Here is an 11,703-nt window from a genome sequence, read left to right as displayed (position 1 = left end):
GGTGCTGGCTCCTACCCTGGGGGTCTTTAAGAGGAGGCTAGATGTACACCTCGCTGGGGTTGTTTGACCCCAGTACTCTTTCCTGCCATGGCAGGGGGTCGGACTTGGTGATCTGCTCGGGTCCCTTCCGACCCTACCAACTATGAAACTATTTATTAAGTGCCCACGGAGTTTCTATTGGCACAGTGGGATTGGTCTGCAGCACCACAGGCTTTTGAATCAGAAAAATAAGAACTGCTTGATAAGTGCATCTTACTTTTTCATCTTCACCTCAAGCAACAAAACAAATGATGACTAACAGAAAGACGCTTCCCAGTGCCCCAGGGCAATTATAATCAGGGATCCTGGTTTTGCCCGATTAAAAAAATGCAAATTTTCTGATAAACCCTCCAAAATATATTATTAAAAGGAAAGGCCCCTCAAATTCCCCATGCCCTCCCTGGCCCTGCTGGTACCTCTCACTCCCCCACAACAGCCCGCTGGTCCTGCTTATGCCCCTCACTGTCCCCCCACATTCCCCCGGTCATGCTAATGCCCCTCACTCCATCCCCCCTGCATAGCCCCCCGGCCCTGCTGGAGCCCCTTCCCCCCACCCACAGCCCCCTGCCACCCGTAGCCCTGCTGGAGGGGGCCCCCAGCTGCCAGGGCTATGGGGCCAGGGACCCAGGTCTACAGCCCCCTGCCCCTGGCAGGAAGCAGTGGCTACTGCAGCGGAACAGCGGCTCCCCTCCCTGCTGTCTGGGCTCAAGCAGGGGAGGGCTAGTGCAGGCTACCCCTCAGATCTGTGTGCAGGGCAGGGCCAGGCACAGGCTACCCACTGTGGGTTCGGGTTTGCCATCCTGCTGCCCTCCCCAGGGGCCTCCACGACCCAGTGGATGCAACCCAGTGCTGCAACGAATAGCAAGGCCATGCAGGGAAACTTGTTGCCACTGCTAGCTCTGTGCTGCGCTGGTGATGTGTCCCCTGCGTGCGCAACAGCAGTGAGGAGCACAACCCTGTGCCGCCCCCACTGCTGCCACACACACAGGGGACACGTTGCAAGGGCAGCATGGAGCTTGCAGCACCAAGGAGATCCCTGGAGCACCAGGTCACACCCACTGGGCTGTGGATGCCCCTGGGGAGGGCAGCAGGGCAGAAGCCTGAGTCCGCAACAGGCAGCCTGCACCCCTCCCCCCCATTTACAGATCTGGGGGGCACGGGTCCCCTTCTGCCTGCCAGAGTGCACACGGTGGCAAGGAGCTGGCCCCACTCCCCTGCCCCCCAGATGAGTCACCCGCCCTGCAGCCATGCATTGTGGCCCTGGCCCCCGAGCCCCATGCACTGCCTGGCTGGGCACTAGCCTCAGCCCTGTTCAACTCCCTCCCTCCCTATGGGGGCCTCAATCCTCCCCCCCACCCCCACCCAACTTATCTCTGGGAATTGCTTTCTAGGTTGCCTGGTGGCCATGTGCATATACATGCACGTGTTGCCCCCCTCGTCCCCTGGCCTGACTGCCCTCCCAGCCCCCTGCAGCCTGGAACTGCCAGCCTGCAGAGAGCTCTTTGTAAAACTGCAAAACTTGCAGGTTTCTCTGTTAAAATAAGAAATCCACATTTTCCTCCGACAAGGGAAACGGAAAACACAGATCCCTAATTATAATCGAGATCACTTCAAAAACAGAGATGAAAACTGTTGGCTTTCCATCTTTTGATCCCAAAGCAGCCAAGTATTCATATGTTTGTTAGCCTGCCTGTCTGTTACCTCTTATGAAGAGTGCTTTGTAATGATGTTGATAGGAGATGCATCATCAAGTTCTGATTAAGGAGCTGATTATTTTGTTCAGCTCTTCTTCAGCTCCAGAGCATGAAAATAACAATATAATGAGAAGGAAGGTATAGAGCACTGCCTCACTAGTGACATATTTATTCTAGATATGTGTTTGGCTAGAACTGCATGTGAGCCAAAAGAACATGCTCCTTTGTTTCAAGCTACTCCAATGTACCATTTAAAAAAAAAAAAAAATCAAACATTTTTCCAGAAGAGTAACATAAAATAATGGCAAACAGGAATGAAATAGTGCATGGCCACAGCATGGCTTATGTGCAGACATTACAAGTAGGGGTAAACAGATAAAGATTTTCTTGGCCAATACTGAGAGCTGATTATTAACCAGCCATACTGACCGATACTGATTCGATAGCTAATTTACAAGAATGAAGATGGGCAGTTTGGAGAGCAGCATCCTGTTGGTAAGTCTATGTGGGGTAAGGGGCATGGGGAAGGGAAAGGGAAAGGGCACATGGTGGGGCAGATCAAGGCTCTCATGGTGAGAGAGGAAGAGGGGCAGGGGCTGCCCTGCCAGGGCAATGAATGTAACCCTGGGACCAGGAGCAGGATGGAGCCATGGGTGGCTTGTTCAGTGGGCATGTGGGGGGGGGGGCCTCCCCACCACTGAGCACACCCCTGGGGGAGGGATGGAGGGGCATGTGTCCCCCCCACCCAGGATGTGTGTGCAGGGTGAGGACAGGCCGCCTGCTGTAGGCTTAGGGCCAGGGGCTGTGCTAGCCTCTTCCCAGTAGGGGCCTGGGATCAAAGTCAGTGGGAGTAGGGTGGGCTCAGCTGTGTGGGGGAGGCAATGGCAGCAATAGCAGCACTGGGAAGGGTGGCTACAAGGAATTTTGGGGTAGCTATAGGACCCAAGCCCCTCCTAGTGCCGCCCCTGCTCAGGGCACTCCACTCTACTGCCTTTTCCTTGTGAGCCCTTCACTGGCCATGAGTCCTTGGGGTGGTCCCCACCCTGCGCAGCTGAGCCTGTCCCATTCCCACTGCCTCCAAGCCCAGCCACCCTGCTGGGAAGAGGCTGGTACAGGCCCTGGCCCTGAGCCTGCAACAGGCAGCTCATGCTTGTCCTACATACAAATCCAGGGGAGTACAAGCCACCTATGCTTTTCCTGGGGGCGCACACAGCAGCAGGGAGCAGCCCCCCATCCCCACCCGTGCTCCCTGCAAAAAGCTGCCTGTGGCTCTATCTTGTTCCTAGCCCTTGGGTCACATTCACTGCCCTGACTGGGCAGCGCCTCTCCCTGCCTCTGCCCCTGCCCCAGCCCCACTCCCTCCCTCACTGTGGAGGCCTGTCTGCCCCTGCCATGCCCCTTCCCCGCCACCCCAGACTTACCAGCAAGACACCACTGCTCTCCAAGCTGCATTCCTGACCACATGCATGTGTGGGGCTTTGTGCAGCACACAGCATTTACTGGTGACAATACTGGCTACAACAGCCAAATACCGATAATGTTAATTTTCCTTTTATCGAAGCCGATATAATATCTGACCGATATATCGGTACACCTCTAATTACAAGCCCTTCCATTGAGATTGTGAAACAGGTGGTTTTCTATGTATTTTACATACAGTTAAGTGGGGGGGGAAAGAACGATTCACCAGAGGGCTCAGAGCAAGACAGTGGAAAACTTGGAAGCAGAACCAAGCTAGCCTGGCCCCAAGTCCCTCTACTCAAAGCCCCCTAGGGATACTATATCACCCCCTTCTTCAATTTCCTGTTCTGAGAAAGTGACACTACAACTTCTTCTTGTCAATGGCCTTCTGTGAACCTCATGTTTAAGAAACCATGCACCATTAACGAGGGGAGCTGTGACTAAAAGCAAAGGGTGAAGAGACTACCAAAAATAACAGAAGGGTCACTTGGTGCCTTTGAGGCTTTGCAAGCCAGCCTGGGAGACGCATCTCCTGGAGAACAAATCTACGAATGAACCTCAGTTCCTTTCATTCTTATTTTTAGGTGCAGGGAAGATGAAACAGGCAGCAGGCTCACTCAATTAAATGTCTGTCTACTCTCAGCCAAAACTAACAGGCTTCTGTAACACAACAGTGAAGCCCATTTTCTTACATGACCTATCCAAGAAGTTTCATTTGTTCACAAGCTTTGTTAGCCAAAGGCCTCCTCCTCTGAGGAAGCTGTCAGAAACTAATCCATAGAATGCTGAACATGAAGAATTAGGGGGCAAATTAGCTAACTATCACTGGCATGTTCACTTCCACAGACAGCAATTAAGGTTGTGCTTAAAAAAAACTCCACTCAGAGCTCAGATTACAGCTTTCCACTACTTCCGCCAGTGGCACTACTTAAATCACCAATTGGGGTTTTATTTAAAAATTTTAAGAGCATTTTGCAACTGAGTAACCGAATAATGTGATATTGAAAGTCTTTTTGTACCACAATGAGGAAGTTCTATAAGAAAGAGGGCAGAGAAAAACTTTTTCTCCCCTCACTTCCACTGAAATAAATAAATTTGTGTCAGACTAGATTTTAAAACACCAACTGCAATACAGAAAATAAGTATGAAAGGCACTTGCAATTAGAGGTGCATTGATAGATTGGTCTGATACCAGATTGGTACCTACATAAAGAAGACTGTCTATATTAGGTATCAGCCCGATGGGGAAGATAATTTGGCTGATAAATGCCCATGCTGCACACAACCACAGTGCAGTACTCAGGCAGCAAGAAGCAGAGCCAGCAGCATAGAGAGCTGCCTCCAGTTGGTAAATCTAAAGGGCAGTGGTCAGGGAAGGGGCATGGGGAGGCAGATCAATGCCCTCCACAGTGAGAGAGGGAACAGGGGCAGGCGCTGATCAGCCAGGGCGGAGGGCGTGTGGGACAGAGGCACGGCTTGTGGAGTGGGGGCGGCTCCTGCTGCTGCTTGCACCCTGGGAGGGCAGGGAGGGAGGGGGCATGTGCCCCTGGATCTGTGCAGCGCAGGGCAGGTTGCAGCTGTGGGGTGGAGCCAGAGTCTGTGCTGCACGGGGCTCTTGTTGCCAGGGGCTGGGCTGGGAGCATGCTCCAGCAGCACTGAGAGGGGGCTGCAGCCACCCCAAGTTTTTGCCACAGCTCCATTCCCAGCCCCGCACTGCCATCCATCACAGCCACAGCTTTTCCTGGAGCTTGGGTGGAGGCAGAGTGTTCAGCTGGGGCTGTGCCAGGCAGTGGGCAGCAGCGCAGGGCTGGGAGCAGAGCTGTGGAGAGATCTGGGTTGGCTGCAGCCCTCCCTCAGTGCCGCCAGAGCCTGCTCTGAGCCCAGCCCCCAGCAACTAGACGTCTGCACAGTATCAGCTCCAGCTCCACCTCACAGCTGCAGTCCATCCTGCACTGTGCAGATCCAGGGGCACACGTCTCCCTCCGCCCCTCCTCCCGGGGTGCAAGAGCCACCCCCAGCCCACAAGCTACGCCTCCGTCCCTTGCGCTCCGCTGCCCCAGCTGGGCAACACCTGCCCCGATCCCAATCCCATTCCTGATCCCTCCCTCACCACAGGGGGGTTGATCTGCCCCCCATGCCACTACCCTCCTCCCACCCTTCCACCACAACAGACTTACCATCTGATGGCAGCTGTATTGGATATTGGATCGGTATCAGCTGATATGCCCCTTTAAATATCAGCTATCGGTATTGGCCCCCAAAATCTCTATCGGTACACCCCTACTTGCAATGCAGCTGGTTGTGAAGAGAGTGACGCTTACGGTAAAAACAGCCAGCATCCTCTCCAAGCTGGGACCACCCTGGGCAGCACCGGTACACAGTCTGATACTCCATGGTGTACACTTGTCTGTAGCTCGTGTAATATGTTGTTCTAAAAGAAAGAAAAACCACAAACAAGACCAGTATTAATTCCTATTGGAGGAGGATTTACTATGGAATAGGGCAGAACAATGCTTCAATTCTGCCAGTGGCACATCAATTAATTTGTTTCTAAATATTCTGAATGTATTCCCACATATTATAAATCAGAGATTGTGGATCTTAAGAAAATATTTTTCAGCTCATTGTATCCAGGGAGGTGATAGCCCAGAGGGAGACTGCTTCACAGCATTCCCAAAACTTCTCCTTTCTTCAGAGTTTTGTATTTCAGGAAACCTTTTAGGATTCTATGTAATCCCCTCCTCCCACCCCAGATTTAAACTACCATTTCACAAAGGAAATTCAATTTACAAAAAACAACAAGGCACTTCAACTCCAGCCCTGGCAGCTAGCAGCATTGAGGGGTCAATGAGTTCAGAAATTATAAAGCAACCCTGCAAGCATCCCATTGGGAAACATCATGCTATTCCATGCACAGAAGTGTCCCAATGCTGACACATACTAAACAAGAAGCTAACAGACATCCTGGAAGGTTCCCATCACCTCTGTTCTCTTTCACCAGCTCCTATATACCCTATGCATAATTCCTCATCTGCTACCTTGAGCCCCTTACAAAAGAGTATTTTATACATAAAATGGAACTGGCAGCAATATGGACAATCCAGACTAGGGCTTCAGCTACTAAGGGGACAACAGGAGCAAGCAGCACTGCATACAGCCACCTGATCATCACATAGCCCACCGAAAGCCCCGCCCTGCTGGCTTAGTGCTGGCTGTGGCCGTAGACCACAATCCCAGAGGTACCTGGAAGTGATGAGCAACTCTGCAGAGTCTTGCTGCTGTGACAGTGGACTGCAAATCCCAGAGACCTCGGGGACAGCAGGAAGAGAAAGTGAACACACAGCTCATGTTGGCTATGTGCAAGAGAGCTGTGCTCTAGCACCCCCTGGCTTCTGGCTTGAGCCACTATAGGCAAGTGACTGCATTTCCTGAATCACAAGTGAATGTCTGTTCTTGTGCTTATTGGTTCAATCTTTGCAGCTTAGATTAACCTGCAAAGACTGAATGAATTCAGCCTTCAGCATTTTGACTGTCTGTACTTAGCCAAAAAGCAAAGACCAGGGGAGGCCCCTGCTCACAGATCCGTTTCCTGGGTCTGCTGAGCTGAAGACAGACAGAATATTTAGTCCTCTGAGTGTCTGGTCTGGGCCATCTTCAGGTGCAAGATACTTCTTCAACAACCAAAACCTGCCAGACTAAACACAGCCCATGTTTTCCTTGGCCCTCCGAGAGAAGAGGCTTTGGCCACAGACCAAGTGCATGACCAGAGAGGAGGCCAGACATCTGAAGGCTTTCCTTTCTCAGTGCCTATCTATATCAGTCTCCTTCCCACTCTGTTCTACCCAAACCCTTAACCTCAAATGATAAACCCTTCTCAGGCCCCCAGAGACAAGCCTTTTTATCTAACACACCTCCTGGGCATCTTCCCCTGCTCCCCATTAACAAGCATTAAACAGTGCAAAGTGCTTGCCTAAGGAGGCCAGGATTCGTAGCCCTGCATTCCAGATGTCACTGGACTTGTCCAAGCAAACTCACAGACCTGGGAAGGCCCCAGTCCACACGGCCATCCTGCCTGTCTTGGAGCATCTCAACTTCCTGCACTTCTCAGTTCACACAGAGCCTACTTATTTATTTTGTAGTAGCACGCAGAAGCTTTAACCAGGAACATGGTTCTGTGCTGGCAGATACTGCACTGAGGCTGAGAACTGAAGGACCACTTAAATGAGTCCTGCTAATGAGTTCCAGGGTGGGAGTTAGCATGGGGAAGCAGAGTTTGGATAAATAAATAAAAGTAACACCTTTTCCCCCTGGAAACGTAGTGCAGTTTGTATACAAAAAACAATACAGATCAAACTTCTGAAGCTGACGTTAAAAATTCTGCTTTGGCAAGACATGAAACTGTTCCCCCAAAGCATGATGGACAAACAACAACATAAAATATCTGGCACAGCAGAAAGTGTTGTGCATGTCCACAGAAAATATTTATCTAAACTAAACTGTTCGACTTTGTCTATGTGGTTCTATAAACCAACTGCATAATGGCAAACAATTCAAATGAATTCCCACGAAGGAACCCTTCCACCACTTTGCACTGCCAAAAAGCAAGTTGAGACAAGTAAAAGTGGTTAATCCATTTTTGGTATAAGCTGTTAACGAATGATGAAGAAAGCAAGCGGTTTCCAAATACAGCAGAGCAAAACATGTACAGCCTTACATACATCAGGAAAGGCAGCCATCCTCCTGACATCCATCTGGATCATGCATTGTCAAAAGTTACCCACCAGCCCAATACCCTATGTTGAAAACAAATACAGGTTTCCCGTGCTTTATTTTCTACATGCGTTCCTAGAAAATGGCACATAACTTGAATTCACATATAGGGAACCCACTTTACAATGTAACGAATAGAGATACCTTCCAAGACCTCTCTCTACTGTACTGACCCCCAGAGCCATTTCTATCTCTTTTACAAGACAATTTTGGTACTCACTGGCAGCAGATAGTACACACAAGCACAGGGTGGTGGGAAATGTTACCATAATGGGGATGGCAACTACAGAAACACATCACAGACAATGAGTGAGAAGCACAGATCCACACAGGATACTATATTTCGGTGCGCGTCATTCACACAATGCACAGCACAGAGCAGTTGACTGCGGGCTTCCACCACACTGATCACATAAGAATGAATTTACATCGCATATAATGAATTTTTGGTATAAAAAGGCTCATCGCATAAGAGCAAATTCACACATATAGAGCCCACATAAAACGAGGGAAACCTGTAATGCTTTTAATGAAATACAGCACACATTACAGTGGGTAAAGGTAATGCTAAGGATATGGTACCTCACTAAGCCAAAAAGCATCCATAGTGGAAATGACGAAAGATGACCTGCTCATGTGTAGGGAAAACAAAACTACCTCTGCATTGTGAACATGGGAGACAATTTGGGAAAACATGGGTTTTTCCTACAGCAGGGGTAGGCAATGTTTTTTGGCTGGAGTGCCAAAAAACCCCACAATGTCTACCTTGGAAGGTGCTGGAGTGCCAGCATGCCAGAAAAACAAAATGAGGGCGGGGGGGTTGGGTGCATGTGGCACTGCATAATAGTATATTTAATAATCATAAATGTTGCCTTTGTTGTTGTGTATTCCTTTTTTGTTGCGCATGTGGCAATGAGAGAGAAAAAAGGACAAATAAGAGAAAGAAAAAGGAGAGCAGAGAGAGAACCAGATACATGCACACAGAAAAGCAGAACACACCCAGAGCAGACACATGCACACACACATCCAGAACCAGACACATGCGTGCGCACACAAACACACAGGACCAGACAGAGGCAGACAAACATGCACAACCAGGTGTGTGGGCACACGGAGCTGGGCTCCTGGGCCACTGGACAAAGTCCGCTCCAGGGCACTTGTGCACCTGCCAGCAGGGAGCTAATGCCAGACCCCAGAGCAGATGTTTGCAGCCTCCCGGCTGCAGCCAGCCCAGGCTCTGGGTAGCTGCTGCCAGCCACGGCAGGGCTTGCAGCCACCCAACTACCTGCTGGGAGCAGCCCAGGCTTCGTGGCTAGCAGCAGCTGCCTAGAGCTCAGGCCGTCGGTGGTGTGCCAAGCAAAATGGCCTCACATGCTGGGGGTTGCTGACCCCTGCCGGGGTGATCTCCTTCCGGATCACGCAAGTGCAGAAACATATGAAAGGCTATTTTAAGTGAAAGCAGGGGTTCAGTAGGAAAAAAAACAGCTGGACCATCTTTTGTCCTTAGACATTCCTGCTACTTAAGATGGGGAGGGCATGTGGGGGGAAATGAAAAAATATTTACCCAGTTCAACTCCTGCTGCTTGCCAGCATGTCCATCAGCACAACAGTTCTCAACCTTTTGCACCTTGTGTCCCACCAACCACTTTGTCAAAAAACCCTGGTCCCACCATGATAAAAGCAAAACCCCACTTTTCCCAAGAAGTGTATTTTTATGTTTACACGCATTTTAGTATTATTGTAATCACTAATGGAAATTTTCAAATGAGTTGAAGTCCCACCTATATGACCTTCGCAGCCCACCCCCACTGGTTGAGAAACTGCATTAGCAGACACTGCTCAGAGGAATGGCAAAGGCAGGTAAGGAGACTCAACAACTCCCAAGAGGAGGAGAAGGGATAAAATACCAGCTTTGCAGCAAGTGGTTAACTTCAGGGTCAAGATACAGGGTATGGGAAACATTCCTTTGAACAGCACTGGCAAAGCACCTCTCTTTCATATGCTTTGGTTAGATAAGGATTCTGTCCAGCATCAATCTGGCGCTTTCTATGCTCATATCAGAATCAATAAACCTTAATAAAGCAGGAAGTCCTGCAGTGAATTTGGGTTCTCCTCTGCCCTTAAAAGATCTCCCAATGTCCAGAGGAGCCGCAAGGGAGAAACACCTCATCTCATCTCCGTTAACCTTTCCAAGCCCAGCCTGACGGCAACAAAAGTCAGACAAGCTCAAGCCCCAGGTTAGTTCACAAAGGCCATGCCCTAAGGCACCCACATATTAGCACCAGCAGAATCGGAAAGACAGCAGAATCAGAAATGACAAGGGACTAGAAGATTTAATGTGTTTTCTCTATCTGCCACCCAAGCCCCAGTCACAATGTGACTGCTCCTGACAGTGTACTTCCTAGAGTGAAGTAGCATTTGTTTTGGTTTGTATAAAGTGTGGCAATCTGATATTCTGGGCACAGAGACAAATGTTAACAAAAATAAATACTTCCACTAGTAGTAATATCCAAGAGCCAGAAGAAAGCTCTCTGAAGCTGACTGTCTCAATGCTCCGCCCAACTCAGAAGAAGCCTAAGGGAACAAAACAGTGAATTTGCCCTTGGATTCTGATCCAGAGAAAATCCTTAGCAGGTCCACTGGAGTTCTAGGCTTAATGACAGGAACTTCCCTGTACCTGCTATGTCCCAAGAACGCAGCCAGGAATTCCAGGGGTTGGCTGCCTGGCACTACCATTGCAGTTTGTTAAATTAGTCTCAGCTCAGCTTTGCTGACATCTGCCCTTCATTATGCAGATGGCACCACTGAAACTCTGTGCTGGGGAGAGGAAGAGCAGAGGCTGCATTTTTCCTAGTCACATCCCTGAGCTCCGAGGAGTTGCAGCCAAGCTCAGCCCTGTCCTCTATGTCAGATCCTGAGGCTGTTAATAGTTTTCCTGAACCCATGGCTGTCAGGGCATGGTCCAAATGGAGCAGCTCCAGCAGGAGAAATAAAAGCTGCGTAATGCTCCGGCAGATGCAGTAACCACGTGCTCCACTGACTTCAGCTGTGCAGCTCAAAGGAGCCTGGCATCAGATCTTCCTGCTAATAGAATAAATTTGTCGCAAAGAGAAGCATCTACCAAGACATTAAGAAATGAAGGGATATGCTATGGAGTCCAGCTGCTGTAAGATCTTAAATGCTGTAAGCCCTTAAATGCTTTTTAAAAAAAATCTAGGGGCTAAATTCTGCTCTCTGTCACCCTTAGGTCCCTGTTAGAGTTCAGCTACCTTTGGGGGCCTGATTTTTGAGCACTGACACAAGGGGGAAGATCCTTCTTTCCCAGAATGTTGGGTCTGTGCAGGCCTACAAATTAGCTAGCCAAACCAGAAGTCAGGCTGGTGCATTTTTTCATAGTTGGTAGGGTCGAAAAGGACCTGAGCAGATCATAAAGTCCGACCCCCTGCCATGGCAGGAAAGAGTAGACCCCAGCAAGGTGTTTGTCTAGCCTTGCCTTAAAAACCCCTAGGGTAGGAGCCAGCACCACTACACGTGGAAGTTGGTTCCAGATCCTAGCCGCCCTGACTGTGAAGTAGCGCCTTCTAATGTCTGGTCTGAATCTATCCTCTGCCAGCTTATGACTGTTATTTCTAGTCACTCCTGGTAGTGCTTGGGGGAACAGGGACTCCCCCAGTGCCTGCTGATCCCCCCTGACTAGTTTGTAACAGGCCACTAGATCCCCCCTCAGCCTTCTCTTGTG

General features: G+C 49.8%; 1 protein-coding gene across 2 annotated transcripts in view; it reads right to left on the bottom strand.

Moving 5' to 3' along the window:
• MEGF6 (multiple EGF like domains 6) overlaps positions 1–11,703 on the bottom strand; it is a 313,131-nt gene that overhangs the window by 278,060 nt on the left and 23,368 nt on the right. For both annotated transcript variants that reach the window (XM_019541243.1, XM_019541244.1), the window contains exon 3: positions 5,516–5,625. In XM_019541243.1, the coding sequence (XP_019396788.1) occupies positions 5,516–5,625 (110 nt within the window). The remainder of the gene's footprint in view (positions 1–5,515; positions 5,626–11,703) is intronic.

The sequence above is a fragment of the Crocodylus porosus genome, unplaced genomic scaffold (assembly GCF_001723895.1).
Source record: "Crocodylus porosus isolate Cpor-Errol unplaced genomic scaffold, CroPor_comp1, whole genome shotgun sequence".
In the NCBI taxonomy this organism is placed as follows: domain Eukaryota; kingdom Metazoa; phylum Chordata; order Crocodylia; family Crocodylidae; genus Crocodylus; species Crocodylus porosus.
This window is presented reverse-complemented; position numbering and strand designations above follow the sequence as displayed.